Below are 21,439 nucleotides of genomic sequence, written 5' to 3' on the forward strand. Positions count from 1 at the left end.
GAAGAATTGCCTTATAAATAAATTCAAAAGGCGAGAGCTGGTAGGAAATGATGCAAGAAGAAAAGGAAATAGAAATCAGCTTTTCAGGATGCCTGGGTGACTCAGTGGGTTAAAGCTTCTGCCTTCAGCTGGGGTCATGATCCCAGGGTCCTGGGATTGAGCCCCATGTCTGTCGGGCTTTCTGCTCAGCAGGGAGTCTGCTTCCCTCTGCCTGCCTCTGCCTGCCTCTTCCTACTTGTGATCTCTGTCTGTCAAATAAATAAATAAAATCTTAAAAAAAAAAAAAAAGAAAGAAATCAGCTTTTCTACTAATTTCCTTTGCGTTCTTACACCAGTTCGGAAATTAGCATCTATGGGATGACTGACTGGATGAACTGACTCTGATCTTCTCATTCAACAAACCTGCAGACTTCTTTATTGGGGTGGAGTTGAGGAAGGTTTAAACCTGGGCCAAAGCCACGTGGGGAACCTAATAAGCGAAATGGTCTTCCATACATGAAGCATGTAGAACTTTACCCAACTCCTCTTTTGAGGAGCCTTGATCCTTTGGTTACGCAACTGGCTGAGTGAGCCACTTTCCCAAAAGACCCAGACACATGGCCTTTGAGATGGGCCTCTGTTTCTCTTTCAGGTGATAGTATAGTGGGGTCGGGGGGTCAGAGCAATGGTTGCTCTGCTCTACGAGGTCACTGGGCAATGAGGGTGACATCTTGGGCTTCACATTGTCAATACGTGATATCTACCTGTGGGTTCAAGATGCCACTCCAGCTGTCCCCTTCCCCAGCCAGGTGGAAGAAGGCAGAGGAAGCAGAGTGCTAAGAGCTTTCTTTTCAGGGAATCACTGAGAGCGGCTCTTTTACTTCTGCTCACATCCCATTGCCCAGAAGCCTGAGGGAAGATAAACGGGTGCCCTGCCAACACTCTGCTGGGTGGGGTCTGACTGCTCAGTGGAAGAAGGTGAGACTGGGTGCCTTGGAGGAACCAGTAGTTCCTGCCACAACTGGTTCTTTGGAGGTGATTCAGTTCCCCCTGGAGAGTCTGTTAGACCCCACGGGCAACCCCTCAATTCCCCACTCTACAAAAGAGGATCTACTTTTATCTGTTTGGGAACATTATCTAAATTTGTATCAGGTAAAAAAAATGGCGTTTCTACACGTAAACACGTTTGAAGACCATTTTAGGGATTAGTGTGCCGAGGAGGAAAAAGAGGATCAAGTCAATGAGAGGCTGAATTACCCCTCAGAGCCGGTCTGATGAGCAGAACCCGAGGTAAGGGGGTGAGAATCCACCCAGAGCCAGCCATACGTCCTCACACATGAAGCTCATTTGTTTTGCCACCCGATCCCTCTCCCACACTCATACCAAATGGTTCCCAGTAAAGGAGAAGCTAAGAATCCCAACATTGAAAAATCCCAACTTTCTCTGAATGTAGTCACCAGGGGTGGTGAGCAGAATTGGGGAAATGGAAAGATACCCATGCAGGCTTGGGCTATCTGGATTTGCTAACTGGTGCTTATGGAAGCTAGGCTCCTACCCTCCTACAGAGACTGGGAGACTGGGACCTTGTCCTCGCATGTTGGCTGGAGTACACTAAATTCTTCTGGCAGCTCAAAGCTTTTCCATGCAGGAACTTCTGGGGGCCAGAGTAGACATCCCAGGGACATGGCCTTGACCTGTTAGAAACTATGCAAGTGTTTGTTCCAGTCTTTTCATGCAGGGTTTGGACAAAGCGATGATGTGCCAAGAGTTCTTCTGCTGGGCTCACAGCCTAGCCCACTTCCACATCTGGGATCTTTGTGGGCTGACCCCAGAACAGCACAGCCCTTAGCATAGGGAGACTGAGTCAGAACCAGGGCGTCTCTGCTCGCAGCCCCACACATCCCTGACGGCTCCTAAGCACCTCCAGACACAAGCTGGGAGAAGAGGCACCTCGGGGCCATCACCCATCTTCTTGGTCATCCTCCCATTTTTACAAATTAGAATGGGCCTTTAGTCAAAACCTGGGTGCCCAAGCTTCCTGAGTGGCCAAGCGGGGCACAGGACCCCAGGTCACACTTCTGGAGGTGCCTGACAGCTTTGGCTAGATTGTGGGTTTGAGCTCTGTCTGCAGAGTGTGCTGGGCGGTGGGGTAGGGGCTGGCAGGCCCCAGAGCTTTGTAGAGGCGACAATCCAAGCTGTCTTTGGAGCTCAAGCCCCCTGCCATGTATACCTCACTCCCCAGCTCTTCTTCATACCCCACCTCGAACCCCAGCCCTGTCCCCAGAGGACTTTCCTTCTCTCTTTTACATGCGTCCTTGACCCTCTCCAGTTGCCATGTGTACTTGCGGGTGCAGCCTCTTTTTAGCAGCATGTCTGCCTGTAACTTTTTTTTCATTTGCTTGGCTAATGCCTCCTCAGCCATCACCCATCAGCAAGAACGCTGCCTCTTCATTATGTCTTTCTCTGAGCCCCCAGACCAGGTCAATCTCTGCTCCCTCCCATCTCTGGACTTCTACCAAAGTGAGGCCCCAGCTCCTGAAGTCTAAGAGTGGAAAGAGGCAGAGGAATAGAGAAGTAGTTTGTTGGCACAGCAGAGTGAAGGCAAGGTTGACTCAGCACTGGGGTCAAGGCCAGCAGGTTGGAAAGCAGAAGTTAAAGTACCAGTGGAGAGGAGAAAGCAGAAGAAGGTGGTGAGGGCAGCAGAGTTGGAGAAGGAGAAAGGAAAGTAGGCCCAGTGAGACAAAAGAAGCAGGCATCACAGGCATTCCTAGTGCACCTGCCCTGTGCCTGTTCAATAAATGTTTGAAGGGAGGAGGTGAAAAACTGTGGTTGCCTATTTCAGAGGACCTCAGTCTTCTTAGGGAAGTAGAAGGTTTGGGTCTTACGAAATATGGGCATTAGGAGTCAAGGGCCTATGAAGAAACATTCCATTTGTTGATGGAATAGTTAGGATTGACTCACTATTGAAGGATTGACTACTACAACAAGCAGACCCAAAATGCAAGGCTCTACAGTGTCATCTCCGTGCTATAGAATTTTAAAGTTTTTACTCACTTAATAGTCTAGGATGGGTGTTCAGGTCAGCGATAACCTAGGCTCCCCATCATCTAAGGTCCTGCCCGAGAAAGGAGAAAGAACAGGAGGAACATGCAAAGGAGGTTCTCGCAGGCCTGGAAAGCACACACACTTCCGCTCACATTCCTTTTGAGAGACCTTACCCCTTTGCAAGGAAGACCAGAAAACGTAGTCTAGCTCTGTGCCCCTAAGAGGGAAGAACAGAGTTTAGTAGACAGCCAGCGGTCTTCACTATGGTAGGCAGAGTAATGCACCCCAAAGGTGTGCTAATCCCCAGAATCGGTGAGTGTATTGCCTCATGTGGCAAAAGAGACCTTGAGGGTGTTTAGGATCTTGAAATGAGGGTGTTACTCTGGATTATCCCAGGGGCCCAGTGTAATCATGAGGGTTCTTCTAAGTGAAAGAGGGAGTCAGAACTGATGCAGCATGAGAAAGACTTGTCTGGCCATTGTTGTCTTTGAAGCTGGAAGGGGCCTTTTGAAGATGGAAGGGTATGAGCAGGAGGCAGAGAGCCTACAGAAGCTGGAAAAGATGAGGAATGGATTCTCCTCTACAGCTTCAAGGAAGAATGCAACTTCCGCTGACATCTTGATCTTGGGACAAAGACACCTATTTTGGACTTCTGGTCTCCAGAACGCTAATATAATAAATTTATATTGTTTTAAGCCACCGAATTGTGGCCCTGGGAAACTAATACAACCCCATTTAGTATTTCCTTTTTCCAAACACTACCTATTGCTAGTATGAAGCATTATTTTAAATGCTAAGAAGATAAGACTACGTCTTGATCGTCTACCTTGTGCAATAGCCTACTGACTGTCTCAGGAGCAATCTGGGACCAGTCAGGCTGGTGGACTTTAGTGTGGAGAGGTCCCTGGACCGACAGAATCTGTGTCACCTGAGAATTTTCTGCAAATTCTTAGCCATACCCTAAATCAGGAGCTCTGGGACCCAGTAATTTTACCAAGTCCACCACATGATTCTGACAATTGTGCAAGCTTGAAAAGCACTGTTCTAGGGTGGGAGCACTATTCCACATTGAAGGAGACCAAAAAGATGCAGAAACTCAGCACTGCATTATTCTGAACTGAATTTTTTTTTTTTCCAAAGGACATTACTGGGACAATTAAAGAAACTTGGACAGGGTCAGGATATTGGATGGCCATACTTAGTCAATGTTTATTTTCTGATTTTGATGATTTTGTGGTGGTGTTGTAGAAAATCCTTGTTTGTACGAAATATACACTAAAAGTCTTCAAAGGTGATGGGGTGCCTTGTCAGCCACTTAGTTTTCAAATAGTTCAGGAAGAGAAAAAGTCTTACATTGTACTTTCCATTTTTCTTTGAGACAGTTTTCAAGATACGAAAAAAAAAACAAACAGTAGATACCATTTTTAAAATATCAGCCTGTCAAAGATGAAAAATGTCGAAAGTACCTAGTGTGGGTGAAGGTGTTCTACCAAGTACTGTTGGAAGTATAAGTTTTGCAATATTTTTGGACAGCAAGAGGATGTTATCAAAAATTTAAGGCAAATTTTGACTCAAAACTCTGTCTCTAGAAATGTAACCTTCAAACATAGCCAATGATATTGTAAGACTGTTTTGTGGAGATACTTGTGGTAAGCATATCATAAGGTATAAACTTGTCAAATCATTATGTTGTAATCCTCAAACTAATGTAACATTGTGTGTCAACTATATTCAGATTTTTTTAAAAAAATTTAAACTAAAAAAAGAGATTAATTTTTATGATTCTAAAAAAAGAAAAAATGTATCCTTCAGATAAATTTCTGTAAGGGTGAGAAAATATATTTTATTGCAAAACTGCTTATACTAGCAAAAAAAAAAAAAAAAACAAAACCCAAACAAACAAGCAAACAAAAAAACTGGAAACAACCCAAATATTTAGCACTAGGGACTGGGTAAGTTATGGTGTAACTATACAGTAACTAGGAAGCCTTTAGAGACAATGCAAAAGATGTCTATGTCCTTTCGCAGAAAGGAGAACCACCACATTAATGCATGTATGGGAAGTTTCCTTTCTGTGAAAAATTGGAAGTGAATGTTTGGAAGCAACAGTGCAAGTGCTATTTCAAATTCACTTCCCTTCATGTGCTCCCTGGTGCTGCTGGGTCCAGTTCCACCAGTGAGAGCCTCTTGTCTGTACAGATTCTTGAAAGTATAAATGCACAGCTTTTTGGTTTGGATTCCAAAGACAGATTGAGTTTAAAATGGTTGTGTCCAGACAAGAAAAAAAATGCTCCAGATCTGGTCAGATCTTTGGTCAGAACCTAGCTGCTCAGGGACCCTGGGCACTGAGGTCAACATCCCTGTGAGGTCCTGAATCCTGCCCAGAAGCCGTCTTGCTTCTGATAAGATTTTGAAGCTGGTTAACTAAACAAGGAGCTTATTCTAACCCCACAATGGGTGTATGTTTGTGGTACCTTTACACCAGTATACAGCCCACTCGAAATACTGTACTTTGGGACTGGCTAAAGAGGTGAGTGGGGATCCCCAGATGGGGGCCTCATTTAGTCCTCAAGACTGTGTTCTGTGCAGAAGTTCTAGGACGGTGTTTTTCTGCTATCCATCTAGGATGGTGTTTATCTATGTCCCTTCCCCCTGACTGATCAGGCACTGAGGCACTGTTAGTCTTCAGATTGGTCTCTGTCAGGGGTTGGTGTGCCCAATGGCAGATCTCCCCACAGGCCATGAGAGGGTCAGTCAACCTCAGAGAGGGCTAAAGGGCTGGGGAGGAAGGCCCTGAGTTTTCTCCTCAAGGCCCCACTAGTCAGCATATGCCCAGACAAAATAAACTAGGTAACCACCAAGATTCTAGATTGGGGAGGGGAGAAGTGAGAGCAGAACTGGGAAATGATGTAACTCTTCCCATTAAAGTGGCTAAAAGTGGAGGAGGGAAATAAGATCACAGGAAGAAATGCTAGTCAGAGTACTGCTTTTATAGTATTTCTGTTGTAACATATTTTTATCTTTATTTTATTTTATCTTTATTTTTATATTTATTTTTCTGATAAAGAAGCTGGGACCTGGGAGCTCTGAGGTTTGTGTTCACTGAAGTGTTTTGTTGTTTTGTTTTAAATGTATCTTCAGAGGACAGGCTCTAAGAAAAAAAATTTTTTTTGGAAGAAGTGACTTCTGTCTAAAAAATTTTAAATACGTAATTGAGACAGCTTCAGGATGACTTAACTATTAGTTAATAACTAACATATGTATCCCAGATATTGTTTTGTGGAACAGGGGGATGACAGGCCAACTGAAACAAAATTGGGGGGATGGCAGTGTCTCCCCCAAAAATGTTCCTCCAAAATTATTTACTAAGAGTAGGAGTCTTTGGGAAGGGATTCTTTTTTCCCATTTGTGTTCAGTTTAGACCCCTGGCTTTAGACCACAAATTCTGTAGCTTCTTAATTTAAGTTTCCTTTTGCTAAAAGTTAACAAAACATAAAGAGGCGCTGAAGGTAGTGAAAAAAAATTGTAGAAAGTTGTAAGGCCCAGGGTTGAGAGTTTGACAGATAGCAGTGTATCAGTCAGATTACAAGCAGGAAAACAGAAACCACTCTAAGTATTTGGGCAGAGGGAATCTAATGCAGGGAACATGTGACACACAAAGAGACCAGCAGCAGGGAAAGACCCTGCCAGATGTCATCAGATACAGCTTTTAAAATAATGTTTGAGAAAAAAAAAAGACATGTTTGGAATACTATAAAAAAGGAAACAAATGGAAAGTCTCCAGCTGAAAAACAGAATATCGACTTAATGGCAGACTTAATTCACAGCCAATGAGAGACTTAGTGAACTGAAATATAAGTTACATCCAGAATGAAGCCTGGGCAGGGAGGGGGGACAAAGGGATGAAAATGAAAGGGTAAGGTTACTACTTAACCATAGGAGTTATGGTGATAAGGTCTAATATGCCTTTGCTGGAGTCACAGAAGGAAAGAGAAAGAGAATGAGGGCACCCAAACAGCTGAGAATTTACCAAAACTGAACATACAAATCCACAAATTTAAAAGCCCAAAGGATCTAAGCAGCATTACTACATAAATTAAAAAAAAAATCCACACCCAAATGTATCTTGGTAAAAATGGAATAAACCAAAGACACAGAGAAAAAAAAAAACTTAAAAGAAGGCATTAAACAGGAAGATGAACTGCTCACCAACCAGTATGGAAGTCAGGAATTGGTGGCTTGATGCTTCCACTGGGACAAAAGACACTCAACCTAGAATTCTATTCCTGGGTAAAAATCTTTTAAGAATAAGGTGGAATAAAGCTATTTTTAGGCAAACAAAAATTGGAAGGTGTTACCTCTAACAGGACAGACTGTCCCTATAGGATGTTTTTCAGACAAAAGGAAGGAAAATGGCCCCATATGGAAAATTGAGGAGACAGAGAAGTAAGTAGTAAAGAGGAAAATAAATCTCAATAAATATTTGGTATAGACAACAATACTGTATTTCCATGCATACCCGTATACCTTTATATGCACATAATTAAAGTTCACAAAAACGATGGCATGTAAGATAACAGGCAAGTGAAGCTGAAGTGTTCTAAGATCCTTCAATGGTCTAGTACAAAGATAAAACTGCCAGTTAACATCAGGCTTTGGTAAATCAAGAATGGATCTTTTAAGTCCTTGGCCAGTAAAGGAGGAGAGAAAGCAATATAACTTCCAAACCAGCAGAGAGAAAAGTAGAATAATAGAATCCTAACGGAAGAATTCTAACCCAATCTGAAAGGAGCCAAGAAAAGAAACAACAGGGATGCCTGGGTGGCTTAGTCAGTTAAGCGTCTGCCTTCAGCTCAGGTCATGATCCCAGGGTCCTGGGATGGAGCCCTGTGTCAGGCTCCCTGCTTGGCAAGAAGCCTGCTTCTCCCTCTTTCTGCCCTTCTCTCTCTGCTCTGTCTCTGTTTCTCTCTCTCTCAAATAAATGAATAAAATCTTGAAAAAAAAAAGAGAGAGCCCAAACATAACTTATACCAGGAAAGCAGTGAAAAAGATATAAGCCCAAACATAGTGGAAATTATACATGGAAAGCCTAATGTTCCTGTTAAAAGAAGTTACCACATGCTATTTCCAAAAGACACATCTCCAAGAGACACATCTAAGCACATCTTTGGGCTTTTATTTTACTTACTTATTTACTTTTTAAAATTTATTTGACAGAGAGAAACACAGCTAGAGAGGTAATACAATAGGGGGAGTGAGAGAGGGAGAAGCAGGCTTACTGCCGAGCAGGGACCCCGGGATCATGACCCAAGCCAACGGCAGACGCTTTTGTCTGAGTCACCCAGGTGCCCTATTCTTTGGGCTTTTAAATCTAGTGAGAGAATGAAAAGAATATGCCATGTAACAGTAATTAAAAAGAAGCTGATGTTATTAATATCAGAAAGAAATAGACTTTAAGCAAAAGGCATCACAACAGAGAAGAGGCTTTCTTCTTACAATTTCAATTCACCAGGAGGATATAATAATTCTATATTTACATGCATCTAAAAACACAGCCACCAATATACAAAGCAAACTGCACAGATCATTTAAGTGGAAATGGGGAACTCCACAATTACCTCGTTCATTGACAGAAAAAGCAGCTAAACCATTGAGAGCAGAGACGATCTGAACAATGCATTTCAAAGGTGATCTAATGTGTCATCTAGAAGAGTGTACCCAGCATCAGCAGAACACACATTCTTCCCCAGTGCCCATGGAAACTTCATGAGATCAAACACGGGCTGGACCATAAGCAGATCCCAACAGATATCAAAGGGTAGCAATCACGGGGGGTGTATTTTCTGACCACAATGCGATAATAAAATATAACTAGGAAGTCCTTGTACATTTTAAAAGCGTACTTCTAAATAATCTATGGAATCTGTTGTGATTATTTGTGATTTTTGTTCTTTCTTTATTACACCAGAGGTTTGCCAATTTTAATCTCTTTCCAAAATACCAACCTTGATTTTTGATCCTTTCTGTTGTGTCATTTTGTTTCATTAATCTTTGCTGTTATTTTTATCTCCTTCTTTTAACTTTAAAAAACAAGACCGTTCACTAGTCAATTTAACAATGATGTTCATATAGAGATTTTCAAAATACAAAATGCTTTTTCACGAATCTTTAAAGCAACCTTGTGAGTTGGGTCATTTCCCTTTTTATAGGTGGGGAAATTATAAACAGGAAAAGAAATTCATAGTTGTTGCATTCCCTGGAATGCTGACCCTAAGGTTTACATCCAAGACCAGAGGAACTTCTGCTCCTCTCCAGGGCTTTGCCCTGCCAACCCCTGGATCTTCTCATATTTTGAGATCTTAAGGGACTCTCTCCCCTCAAACAGCCATGGTTAAGATGGTGGAGGCTTGGCTCCCGCCAACCCTTTCTGTATTAATTTCTAGCCTATCTATTGCAGGAAAACGGGGAGAGGGAGAGAAGCAAAATGCATATAGTATGAGTGGGCAGGCTGCCTAAGCTGGAGAAGCAAGTGTGAAGCAGCGTTGGTCCCAGGCAACACTTTACTGGAGTAGATCTGGAAGCTTCTTCTGCTGACCCTTTTTCCAGCCTGAAAAAGCAATGCATTTTCGCTTAGGAACAATGGATTGCTTGCTTAGAAGCAAGATACTGCTGAGTAACCAGATTAAGACAGTCGTTTTTCTCGAATCTCATCTTCAGTTGTATCTGTGTGTAGGGTGATCATTCAGCCATTTTCTTGGCTTTCAGATGGTACTGTCTTCTACTACCTGACTGTCAGGTCGCTAGAGTCCTGGGACATGGACCACCACATGGTGAGACTCACTTCACACACTTTTATGCTAAAGATTCTCATTCCAGGCACACTTCTAAGGGCTCTAATAACCCAACTTCTCCAACTCACTTCTATTGTTATTCCAGTAAGAGACTGCTGAGGACATACAGCATAAAACAAAAGATTTAATTACTTGCCTGAAGTCATCTGGCTTATTACAGCTCTTATTTGCATCTGGGCTTTGTTGTGGAAAGGCCATGTTTTGGCCACTATACTTTGTAGTCTCTCTACGGGGGATTCACACAAACTGAGCATAACAGACACACTCCACACCCTGAGAAGAACTGCCAGGTCTAAATAGAAACACCCTGTAGAAAGAATTGAGTTAAAATTTGTGTCTTCTTTCTCTGGGTCTCCAAGCTGAGGCTGGAGAAACCTCCCAGCCCAAGTAATCCCTTGGAAGCGGTTATACCCAATTTTTTAAGGTCCTGATGCAGACGGACTGCAGGTCCCCACTGTCTGTCCTCAGCTAACTGGTCCTCAGTGGAGCTTCTCTTGATTTTGAAACCCAGGAGGGAAAAGTTCCCTTGCATTGCATGACTGGCACTCAGTACCTCTTCACTCCTAGAGTGTCCATACATAAACACAGATTAAATTATTTTTCAGAAGGTGTCTGGGTGGCTCAGTGGGTTGGGCCTTTGCCTTCAACTCAGGTCATGATTTCAGGATCCTCGGATCTAGTCCCGATTCGGGTTCTCTGCTCAGCAGGGAGCCTGCTTTGCCCCCCGCCCCTGCCTGACTCTCTGCCTACTTGGGATCTCTGTCAAATGAATAAATAAAATCTTAAAAAAAAAAAAAAAAAGAAATTATTTTTCAGGTTTTCACTTTCAAATTCATTGATAGAGAATGCTATGGAAGACTTTTCCATACTCACTGTTGATTAAGGTTTTGCCTTTCTACTTTTTACCCCTTCCTCCTCTCTCCTCTGTCCTCTGGCTTCTCCATCAAGTTCCCTAAGGACTGTAACTCCCTCCATTGTCTTTCCTATACACTCCACATCTTTAAGATGGGAGACCCTTAGTAAGTTTTGGTAAGTTACACTTTTCTAGGATTTTTAAAATTTCAAACAACATTTCTAACTTATTGTAATAAAGTTGTAATATCTTACTGTTTTAATACCTGTAGCATTTGTAACATCAAACTTTAGAAATCTGAGACTTCAACTCCAAGGGACTGGGTGCTTTATTCAAATGGTTGCAACAAGGGACGTTCTCAAAGGAACTGTCTCTCCAAACATGAGGAATGAGATGGGGTTTGTAGGGGAAATAAACTAAAGCCACAGTGTTCACTGACATTTTGGTGGGCTTTGATCATGTAGGTGTTGTAATCTTGCAGAAATGGATTGTGTTTCTTTGTGACTTGGCTCACTTATTTTACAGCCTGTTCTCAGAATTGCTGCTCAAGGAATTTGGAGGGAGTGGGTAGTTCTCTCAGTAGCAGGGAGTGGGGAGGTCAGTGCATGTCCACAGAGTAGAAAATTTCACAGCTCTCCTTATTCTGACTTTGGTATTCTTTTTGTTTTGATCAATCTCACCAGAGGCTTGTCAGTTTAACTAGTCTTTTCCAAAATACACACACCCATTTGGTTTTGTTGATTCTTTATATTGTGTTTGTTTTCCTATTTCATAAAAGTCTACCTTTTATTACTTTATTTTAACTTCTTTGGGATTTATTTTGATTGTTCTAACTTTTTGAGATGGTACTTAGATGATTAATTACCAGGTTTTCTAAAATATCTTTTTAGGCTATAAATGTCTCTAAGCACTGCTTAAGCAATATCCCACTGGTCTTGATTACAGTATTCAGTTCAAAATATTTTCTTCCTTGAACCATGATTAAGAAAAGTACTTGTAAATTTCTGAATATAATGGGGATGGCCTAAGTACCTTTTTATTATTCATTTCTAACTTAATTGCATAGTTAAGATAACATACTCTGTATGATTTTAATTCTTTAAAATTTGTTAAGGTTTACTTTATGATCTGGCATATGGTCAATTTCTTCCCCAGCTTCACTGAGATATAACTGACATCTCACATTGTATAGGTCAATTTTTGAAAATGTTTCATGTGTGCTTGGAAAAAAAAAATGTATCCTTAATACAATGGTGCAGGGTTCCATGTATTAGATTCCTTACTAAATTACAGTGTTCAAATCTGTAACTTTACTAATATCTAATATTCTTGTCCCACTAATTACTGAAAGGTATCAAAAGTCTCCCACCATGATTTTGGATTTTATATTTCTCCTTTGAGTTCTGCACATATTTGCCAACTCTTGAGCTATGTTAATAAGTAGATACTAACTTAAAACTTTTGTATCTTTCCAGTATATTCTCTTCCCTGGACCTTTTGTCTTAATGTAATAAAGTTTTAGTTGTTTTATCCCTTTACCTGTAGGAATAGTTTATGACTTATTTATTTCATCTAATATTAGCAGAGCTACACCAACTTCTAAATGGTTACTATTTGCTTCAAATAACTTTTTTGCCATTCTTTTACTTTCAAAATTTTGAATGTCCTCATATTTAAGGTGATTCTCTTGTACACAGTATACAGTGGAGTTTTATATTTTTGTCCTGTTACAGTGTGAATGTTCATATTCCCCCCAAATTCACATGTTGGAATCTTAATGCCCAGTGTGATAGTGTTAGGAAGTTGGGATTTGGGAAGTGATTGAGTCATGAAGAGTGGAGCCCTGATGAATGGGATCAGTGCTATTATCTGAGACCCCAAAGAACTTCCCAGCCCTTTCCACCACATGAGGGTACAATTAGAAATCTGCAACCTGGAAGAGAGCCCTCACCCAATCATACTGATCTCTAACCACTGTGACCTTCAACTTCCAGGCTCCAGAACTGTGGGAAATACAGTTCTGTTGTTGATAAGCCACCCAGTCCATGGTATTTTGTTATAGTGGCCTGAATTGACTAAGACATTGTTTGACAATCTTTGTCATTTAAAAAGAAATACTCGGGGGCGCCTGGGTGGCTCAGTGGTTAAATCCTCTGCCTTCGGCTCAGGTGATGATCTCTGGGTCCTGGGATGGAGTCCCACATCGGACTCTCTGCTCAGTGAGGAACCTGCTTCCTCCCCTCTCTCTGCCTGCATCTCTGCCTACTTGTGATCTCTGCCTGTCAAATAAATAATTAAAATCTTTAAAAAAAAAAAAAAAGAAATACTCGTATTTTTGGCTTAAGATCTGCCACTGTTTTTCCTTCTCCTTTTCCTGTTTTTTCTTTTGTTTTTAATTGATCTCTTAAATATTCATTTTTCCAGGGTGCCTGGGTGGCTGAGTGGGTTAAAGCCTCTGCCTTCGGCTCAGGTCGTGATTCCAGGGTCCTGGGATCGAGCCCCACATCAGGCTCTCTGCTCAGCGAGGAGCCTGCTTCCCCCTCTCTCTCCCTGCCTACCTCTCCGCCTTCTTGTGATCTCTGTCAAATAAATAAATAAAATCTTTTAAAAAATTCATTTTTCCTCTACTAGTATTAAAAATATATATATTCTATTTCATGATTCCCCTGGATTTTACAATGTGTATGATATTAACCAAAGCCTTACCTCATATTATACTTGAATCCTTTTTTACTCTCTCTTGACAGATATTATTGTTGTCTGGTATCTTGAGTCTATCTTAACAACTTTAAATATTTATTGTTTTGTACAAAAAATGTTCATTTACATTTGCCTACATAGCTCTTACTCTTTGCTCTTCATTTTTGCATCTCAGAACAACATCTGGGATCACTCTCTCTCTGTATTAAAATGCCTTCTTTAGAATTGCTCTTAGTGAGGGTCGGCAGGGGAAAATGAAACAAGTTTTGTTCTAAAATGTATTTATTTTGTCCTCATTCTCGAGAGGTATTCTCACTGGGTGTGAATGTTTGGGTGGATGGTCATTGTCTACCTTTACACTCATGTTTTCATTCCAATCTTTCTTCTGTTGTTGCTGAGAAGTCTCCTGCCCTTTGAAGGTAATTTCTCTTTAGCTGTTAATATTTTTCTTCTTTTTCTGCAGTTACACTATGATGTGTGATGTGATTTTTTTTTTAAGATTTTATTTATTTGACAGAGACAAGTAGGCAGAGAGGCAGGCGGGGGGCGTGGGGGAGCAGGCCCCCCGCTGAGCAGAGAGCCCAATGTGGGACTCGATCCTAGAACCCTGGGATCATGACAGCAGCCACACAGAGGCAGAGGCTTTAACCCACTGAGCCACCCCGGCACCCCTAGATGTGATTTTTGTAAATGCATTCTTTGGGCTTTTCAAACTGCAGACTTTTGTTTTTCATCAGCTCTGGAAAATTCTCAGTCCCAGTCCCTTTGGCCCTCTTTTTTCTGTCCTTGCCTTCCGAGACTGTAACTTTACATATATTTGCATGTAAAACTTCCCACTGAAACCTTCCCTTCTCTATTTTCCCATATTTTTCTAACTCTGCACTGCATTCTGGATAATTTCTTCACCTTTACCTTTGAGTTCACCAATTATTTTTAATTTTGTCACAATCTGTAGCCAAATACATCTTTAAATATTTTAAGCAGTTTTTTTTTAAAGAGCCCCCCCCCGCAAAAAAGCCAAAATAAAACAAAACAATTTTAAAAAGTAACTGATAGTATGTGAAGTCTATGTGAATCTGTTCTTTTCTGGTTCTGTCATGATGCCTTTTCCCCTTGTGCCTGGTTATCTTTGCATACTTATTAACTGCTCCTGAAAAATGAACTTTAAAATATTCCCTGAGGTCTAGTTGAAGAAGTCCTCTTCCAAAGATGCCTTGTGTTGCTTTGGCTGGGGCTCAGGTTGTGTTTACCTGGGTCATAAGGGTTGGTCGGCGACCACAAGGTGTTGGGAGATTTTCTTTTCCCTTTCTTTTCTACTGCTCTGCTCAGGTACACAGCCACTTTCTCTATAGCCCCCTGGGATGGAGGGATGGTTTCTCTTGAGGATGTGAACCTTTGGGAACCCAGCTTAACTTCAGAAAGTTCTCATATAAAAGACTCTCCATTGTGGGTGGGCCTGGCCCTGACCTTTGTCTCTCTCACTCCCTGTGGCTGGTTAACAGGGTATAGACCCAGGGTTATCCTGAGGCTGGTTAAGTGTGACCCAGCTCTGCAGCATCAGCTGACAGTTTAGGACAGAAGTTGCTTTGGTGTTCCCCTCTCTGGTGACAGGATCTCACTTTTAAACTGTCCTGTCTGTTTAAACTACAGTCTTTTTATCCTCAATGCTCTCGAGAGGAAGGGTGGCATGCCATCTACATTTTTTTAAATGCAGAGTTTCGTGGTTGTTGGTATGAAACTGACCCAACTAACCTAGCCCACCTTTTCCAGAAGGTACTGCCCTGCCTTTTCAGTGTTGTTTTATTCTCTTTCCAGACTTTAAGGTTCTCCAGCCCAGATCTTTAGATCCTTCGTACACTTGATCCTTCTGGTTTGCCCATGACATTTTACCACACATAGTTAATGTAACAAAATGCAGAGCTAAGAGCATCTTGACCTCCCCAGAAATACCACAAGCACTTTGGGGCACTTTCATGTGGATCTCCAGCTTCCAATTTAACCTAGTAGGGTCCAACATTTCAATTCTTTTTTTTTTTTTTTAAAGATTTTATTTATTTGTCAGAGAGAGAGTGAGCAAGCATAAGCAGAGGGTGTGGCAGGCAGAGCCAGCAGAGGGAGAAGCAAGGTCCCCGCCAAGCAAGGAGCCCCATGCGGGACTCGATCCCATGACAGCAGCTTAACTGAGCCACCCTGGCATCCCCTACATTTCAGTTCTATCTTTAGTCCTTTGCATTAGACTCTGCCTTTTTAAAAGAGTTTTGATTTACCTACATGTTGGCAAGTTTTTCTTCTTGCACATCAGGCATTTTCTCTGGAAAGAGGTGGCGGATGGTGCTCCTGAAACATGCTCCAGTCTGAACAGCTCGTTGAATCTGTGCCACAAAGTCCACCTGGCACAAGTGGAAATCTTGTGAGATCAGCTTGAGCAGCGTGTTACCGGCCCTAGGGGGACTGGAGACCCTGAGGCCCATTTCCTGTGGGTCAAGTCAGTGGAGTCAGTGGAGGCCTCAGCAGGAACGTGTCCTACTGCTCGGCAGGCTGGATCACTCAGAATTCCCATTTGAGTGGTAGCCATCCTCTCCCTTATTTCATGTTTCCCCACTGTAGGAGGCCCACTGGGTCCAGGTAGAGCTCAAGTACATGGGTGTGTGTGTGCATGGAGGAGGGATATTCAAGCCGCTGGTGGCCTCAGATAAATGAAAGGTGGAAACCTGGTGACTCCTGGGAATTGGTATTCTATGGCCTTCCTTTCTGCCCATTACACACCAACCCTGAATGACCAGCCCCTTTTGAAGATGTGTGAGCTTTTCTGATGAGGCCTTTAATCAAACCATCCTATTTCCCGCTTCTTCCTCTTTAAAAACCCAACTGTCCCACCCAGATATCCCCGCTGCCTCCCTCTTCCCCTTTGGTGGCTGTCACTCTCTACTCAACACTGCAGAGTTCAGTTCAGTATCCACTAGTGTGGTTTTCTTGAGGACTTTCTCCCTTACCTACCCTTTACTTACTCCCGCTGCCTAGCTCCTAGTAGAGGGGATTGTGCCTAGCAGATCCTCAGTGAGTAACTGCTGAATCCATTAATCCAAGTCTGTGGAGAGGGTCAGTGTTCCAAGACGGACATAACAAGTGTGGCAGTGACGTAAGTGGAGCTGAGTGGCAGAAATGCTCTTTCCCTCTTCCCTTCCTAGCTCTGTCCCTCTCCTTCTATCAAAACTTATTGGTGGAGGCTGGAGACAAAGTGAAAGAATTATACACCTAGAGAGGGTCAGGGAAACCATGAGAGACTAGAATGCGGCTAGAGACAAATCCTAGAAAGCCAGGAAACTATCAGCTAGAGGAGACTGCTCTCTGGTAGGGAGACTGGATTTTGGAGCCCCAGATAAGACCAGGATTCAACCTCTACAGACAGGTGCTATCCAAAGTATTCTTTGACAGCTCACTTAACGCTCAGACTACTTTTACCCTTTGAGTCACCTTGTTAACAGCTTTAACACATAAACCACATTTTGTTAAGTTCTGTTCGCAAAGGAAGTATTTGTGCAAGTTGACAGATCAGCCCCATAGCCTGCCCACTCCCAGGAGCTATGACCCAGGCCCGGTATGAGGATCAGTCCATTCTGCACGTCTCCTGGTAGAGACACCACGTAATTTCTTGTGAAACCTGAGCTACTAGCCCTATGGGATAAGTCCCCTGCTGCCCTCCCTGCCTCACATCTGGTCTCATTTACCTCACAAAGATGTGACACACAAACTGTTTTCTCTGTGTACTGTTCCATCTAAAGTCACTCAGAGCCTGTTTACTTTTGAGGAGTTTCTTTATTGGACTTCCACCTTACCTCACCATATCTATCTGGCTTTTCACGGCCAAGACAGAGTGAGCCCTGAACAAAGTATTCATAACATTTTACAACAGACAATACACACATGTAGTGCATGAAATCTCTACAATAACACATTCCAAAACAACCAAATATTTAACAGGAATATTAAGAATCATGAATTTCCTCCAATCCCTCAATTATCAATAGGTACTTAGCTTTCTAGCTTTTCCAATAAATCTCTTTCTCAGCATTCCTATTCACAGGAATCCCTGAATCAAATATTTTTTTGTAGGTGCAAATTCATGTTGAAGACGTGTTCCATTAGTTATTTAATTGCTGAATTTCTGGTTATGGTAGAACCTTGTATGTGTAGCATAATGTGTGACGTTTTCACTCACCACACTTCATCATTCATTGAGGGGGTTCATTTGAAAATTTTTAAAAAGTTTTGCCCAGAGTATTTCACTACAACCATATAGTCCAATCAACTTACATTTTTAAAATTACTATTTCCTGCTAGATTCATGTCTATACTTTTTATTCTTCCTACAACAAATCCAATTTTGTTTCAAAATTTATCATCACCCCTCACAAATTACTCAATTATATCAAATTTATACTTTGCAATCACCACTATTAAATAAGTTTTTATTCCCTGAAGCCTATCTCTCTCCTGAATTTGCCTGTTGGGAGGCCCTCCTTGTATTTTTCCCACCGACCAATGTATAATTAGGATTCAAAGCTATACCTGAATTTCCCCCATTTCTATTCACAAAATTTACCCAAATATGAGCTTTCTGATGGTAATTATATGACCTCTAAGTTCTTTCCTCATCCATGTGTTTTGTGTCCAGAAATGTCTGCTTGTTTGGAAGGTTTTTAAATCACTGTTACTTGGATTGGTTTTATCCCAGGACAAACTGTGTCCCATTCAGGCTCAACTATCTTGACACTGGAGGCTTCTTTGCTGGCTGTGATGCAGATCGCCCTGAAGAGCACTGGTAGTCTCATGTACATTGTGTAAATTACAAATGAACAAAGAGCTCAGATGTTCATACATTCATAAGGTTTTTCTTCCATTTGACCTGAGACTTGGTAAGCTCGGCCACCTACAGATAAGCTCATGTTGGTCATATCCAGAGTACTCCCTCCCTCATAAATTCTCTTCTGTGATGTATCACTGTGACTCCCCACAGAGGTCACACTGAAAGACGCCTCTCCAGTATGGATTCTTTTGTGCTTGGTGAGATTCGATCGGATATTAAAAGCCTTCCCACAGTCATTACATCGGTATGGCTTCTTTCCAGTGTGGATCCTTTTGTGTTGGTCAAGAACTGATCTGTAATTGAAGGACTTCCCACACTCACAATTATAGGGCTGCTGCCCACGATGGACACTTTTATGGTTAATGAGACTTGAGTGTGAGATGTATGCCTTCCCACACTCATCACATTCATAGGGTTTCTCGCCTGTGTGAATCCTTTTATGCACTGTGAGGCCTGAGCTGTTCCTGAACGCCTTCCCACACCTATCACATATATAAGGTTTTTCCCCTGTGTGGATCCTCTTGTGTTGAGAAAGGAGTGAACTGTAATTAAAAGATTTCCCACACTCAATACATTTGAAGGGCTTCTCCCCAAGATGGACTCTTTTATGGCTTAGAAGAGTTCTGCTTGAGAAAAAAGCTTTTCCACATTCATCGCATGTGAAAGGTGTCTTGCCAGGGTGGGTACTTTTATGGTTAATAAGGCTTGAGTGTGAGATGTAGGCTTTTCCACATACATCACACTCATAGGGCTTCTCCCCAGTATGGATTCTTTTATGCACTTTAAGGCTTGAGTTGTTTCTGAAGACCTTCTCACACCTGTCGCATTCATAAGGTTTCTCTCTAGTGTGGACCCTTTTGTGTTGAGAAAGGAGTGAAGTGTAATTAAAAGATTTCTCACATACATCACATTTGTAGGGCTTCTCCCCAAGATGGATTTTTTTGTGGTTTATAAGGGTTCGGTATGTGATGAAGGCTTTTTCACACTCGTCACACTTATAGGGCTTTTCCCCAGGGTGTACACTTTTATGATTTATAAGGCTTGAGAGTGAGATGTAGGCTTTCCCACATTCTTCACATTTGTAAGGTCTCTCCCCAGTGTGGATCCGTTTATGTACTTTAAGGCCTGAATTATTTCTGAAGGCTTTTCCACACTCATCACACCCAAAAGGTTTCTCCCTTGTATGAATCCTTTTATGTTGTTCAAGGGCAGAGCTGTAATTGAAAGATTTCTCACAATAGGTACATTTATAGGGCTTTTCCCCAAGATGGATTCCTTTGTGGTTTTTAAGGCTAGAGCGTGAGATATAGGCTTTCCCACACACGTCACACTTATATGGTTTTTCCCCAGTATGGAGCCTCCTGTGGACCTTTAGGCCTGAATTGTTCCTGAAAGTTTTCCCACACAAATCACATACATAAGGTCTCTCTCCAGTATGAATGGTCTTATGCTGAAGCAGAAGTGAGTTATAGCTGAAGGATTTTCCGCACTCCTTACATTCATGAGCTTTCTTCCCAGGGTGAATGCTTTTATGAACGGCAAGGCCTGAGCTATAGCTGAACGCTTTGCCACAGACATCACACTTGTAGGGTTTCTCTCCTGTGTGGATCCTTTTGTGCACTATAAGGCCTGAGCTGTTCCTGAAGGCCTTCCCACATTCATCACATTCATAAGGTTTCTCTCCAGTGTGGATCACTTTATGCTGAATGAGGAGAGAGCTGTAATTAAACGATTTCTCACATTCATCACATTTATAAGGTTTATCTCCAAAGTGGATGCTTTTATGGTTTAGAAGTGTTCTGCAAGTAATGAAGGCCTTCCCACACTCATCGCATTCATAAGGTTTCTCACCTGTATGGATCCTCTTATGGACCCTAAGGCCGGAGCTATTACTGAAAGTTTTCCCACAGATATCACATTCGTAGGGCTTCTCCCCTGTGTGAATCCTTTTGTGGACTCTGAGACCAGAGCTGTTCCTGAAAGCCTTCCCACACTCACCACATTCATAGGGCTTTTCTCCTGTGTGGATCCTCTTATGCTGGTCTAAAACAGAGCTATAATTGAAGGATTTCCCACACTCATCACATTTACAGTTCTTTTCCCCAGAATGGGTGCTTTTGTGGTTTATAAGGCTGGAGTAGGACATGTAGGCTTTCCCACACTCCTCACACTTATAGGGCTTCTCCCCAGTATGGATCCTTTTATGGACTCGAAGACTGGAGCTGCTCCGGAAAGTCCCTCCACAGTCATCACACTCGTAGCGTTTTTCCCCAGTGTGCATAATTTTATGTTGAACGAGGCGGGAATTATATTTGAATGATTTCCCACACTCATCACATTTGTGTGACTTCTTAACAGCACTGGTTTTCTGCTGCAGACCAGGGTGAGAGGTTCCATTAAAGTTCTCCACACATCTGTCTTGTTCACTGCTTATCTGTTTTACAGAGAGAGTCTGGTGTATAACATGTTTTGAACTTGGATGTAAGCTTTTCTCAGATGCCTCGTCTTCCCGTTCTGTCTTTATATTTGCTGCATTCTTGGCTTTGTCGATCTTTTCCCTGATGCCACTTTTGTCTTCCTTCATTCTTTTTCCCTCAGGATTTTGCAGCTGATTCTCTACCTTGCTATTCCAATCACAAGTTTCACCAACCTTATATTCCTGTATACAATCCTTGTGAAGACCTTCCACTTTTGGCCACAAAGATTCTGCATTTCCAACATTTTCATACTTTTCAGCTGATTTCTCATCCTCAGTGCCCCTCGTCTTCAAATGTGACACTAAAGCAAGACAATGAAAATGATACCTGTTCACTTTGTTTAGAGGAAACTGGAAGAATTACAACCAAATTTACTCATTCACTTGACAAATGTTTATTGACTGCATGCTGTGTGACTAAGTACCATTTTTAGCTGCAGGGGATACAAGATGGGACATGCCAAAATTTTTGCCCCTTTGGAGTTGATGTTAAAATGTTAGAGCCCTGGATTTTCAATGGGACAAAGAGCTTTTCTATTCTTGCATAACAGCTTAGCATAAGGGCATTGAAATGATGCACAGAACCAAGGACAGTATTGACCAGTTTTGGGGAATGTTCACCTAGTCATGAAAAAACAAAAAGCAGAAGAAATCTCTGAATAAGAAGC

At 42.0% G+C, this 21,439-nt stretch overlaps 1 protein-coding gene across 8 annotated transcripts in view; it reads right to left on the reverse strand.

Annotated features, from left to right (window-relative positions):
- Positions 1-21,439, reverse strand: part of ZFP62 (ZFP62 zinc finger protein) — a 48,788-nt gene that overhangs the window by 15,128 nt on the left and 12,221 nt on the right. For 4 of the 8 annotated variants that reach the window (XM_032335206.1, XM_032335205.1, XM_032335203.1 and 1 more), the window contains exons 2-3: positions 15,696-21,073; positions 9,030-9,631 (exon numbers count right to left, since the gene is read on the reverse strand). In XM_032335206.1, coding sequence (XP_032191097.1) covers positions 18,294-21,073 — 2,780 coding nt within the window. In that variant the 3' untranslated portion in view covers positions 9,030-9,631; positions 15,696-18,293. The remainder of the gene's footprint in view (positions 1-9,029; positions 9,632-15,695; positions 21,074-21,439) is intronic. The other 4 variants (XM_032335209.1, XM_032335207.1, XM_032335204.1 and 1 more) reach the window with 1 other exon arrangement.

Source organism: Mustela erminea, chromosome 3 (assembly GCF_009829155.1).
Source record: "Mustela erminea isolate mMusErm1 chromosome 3, mMusErm1.Pri, whole genome shotgun sequence".
Lineage (NCBI taxonomy): Eukaryota > Metazoa > Chordata > Mammalia > Carnivora > Mustelidae > Mustela > Mustela erminea.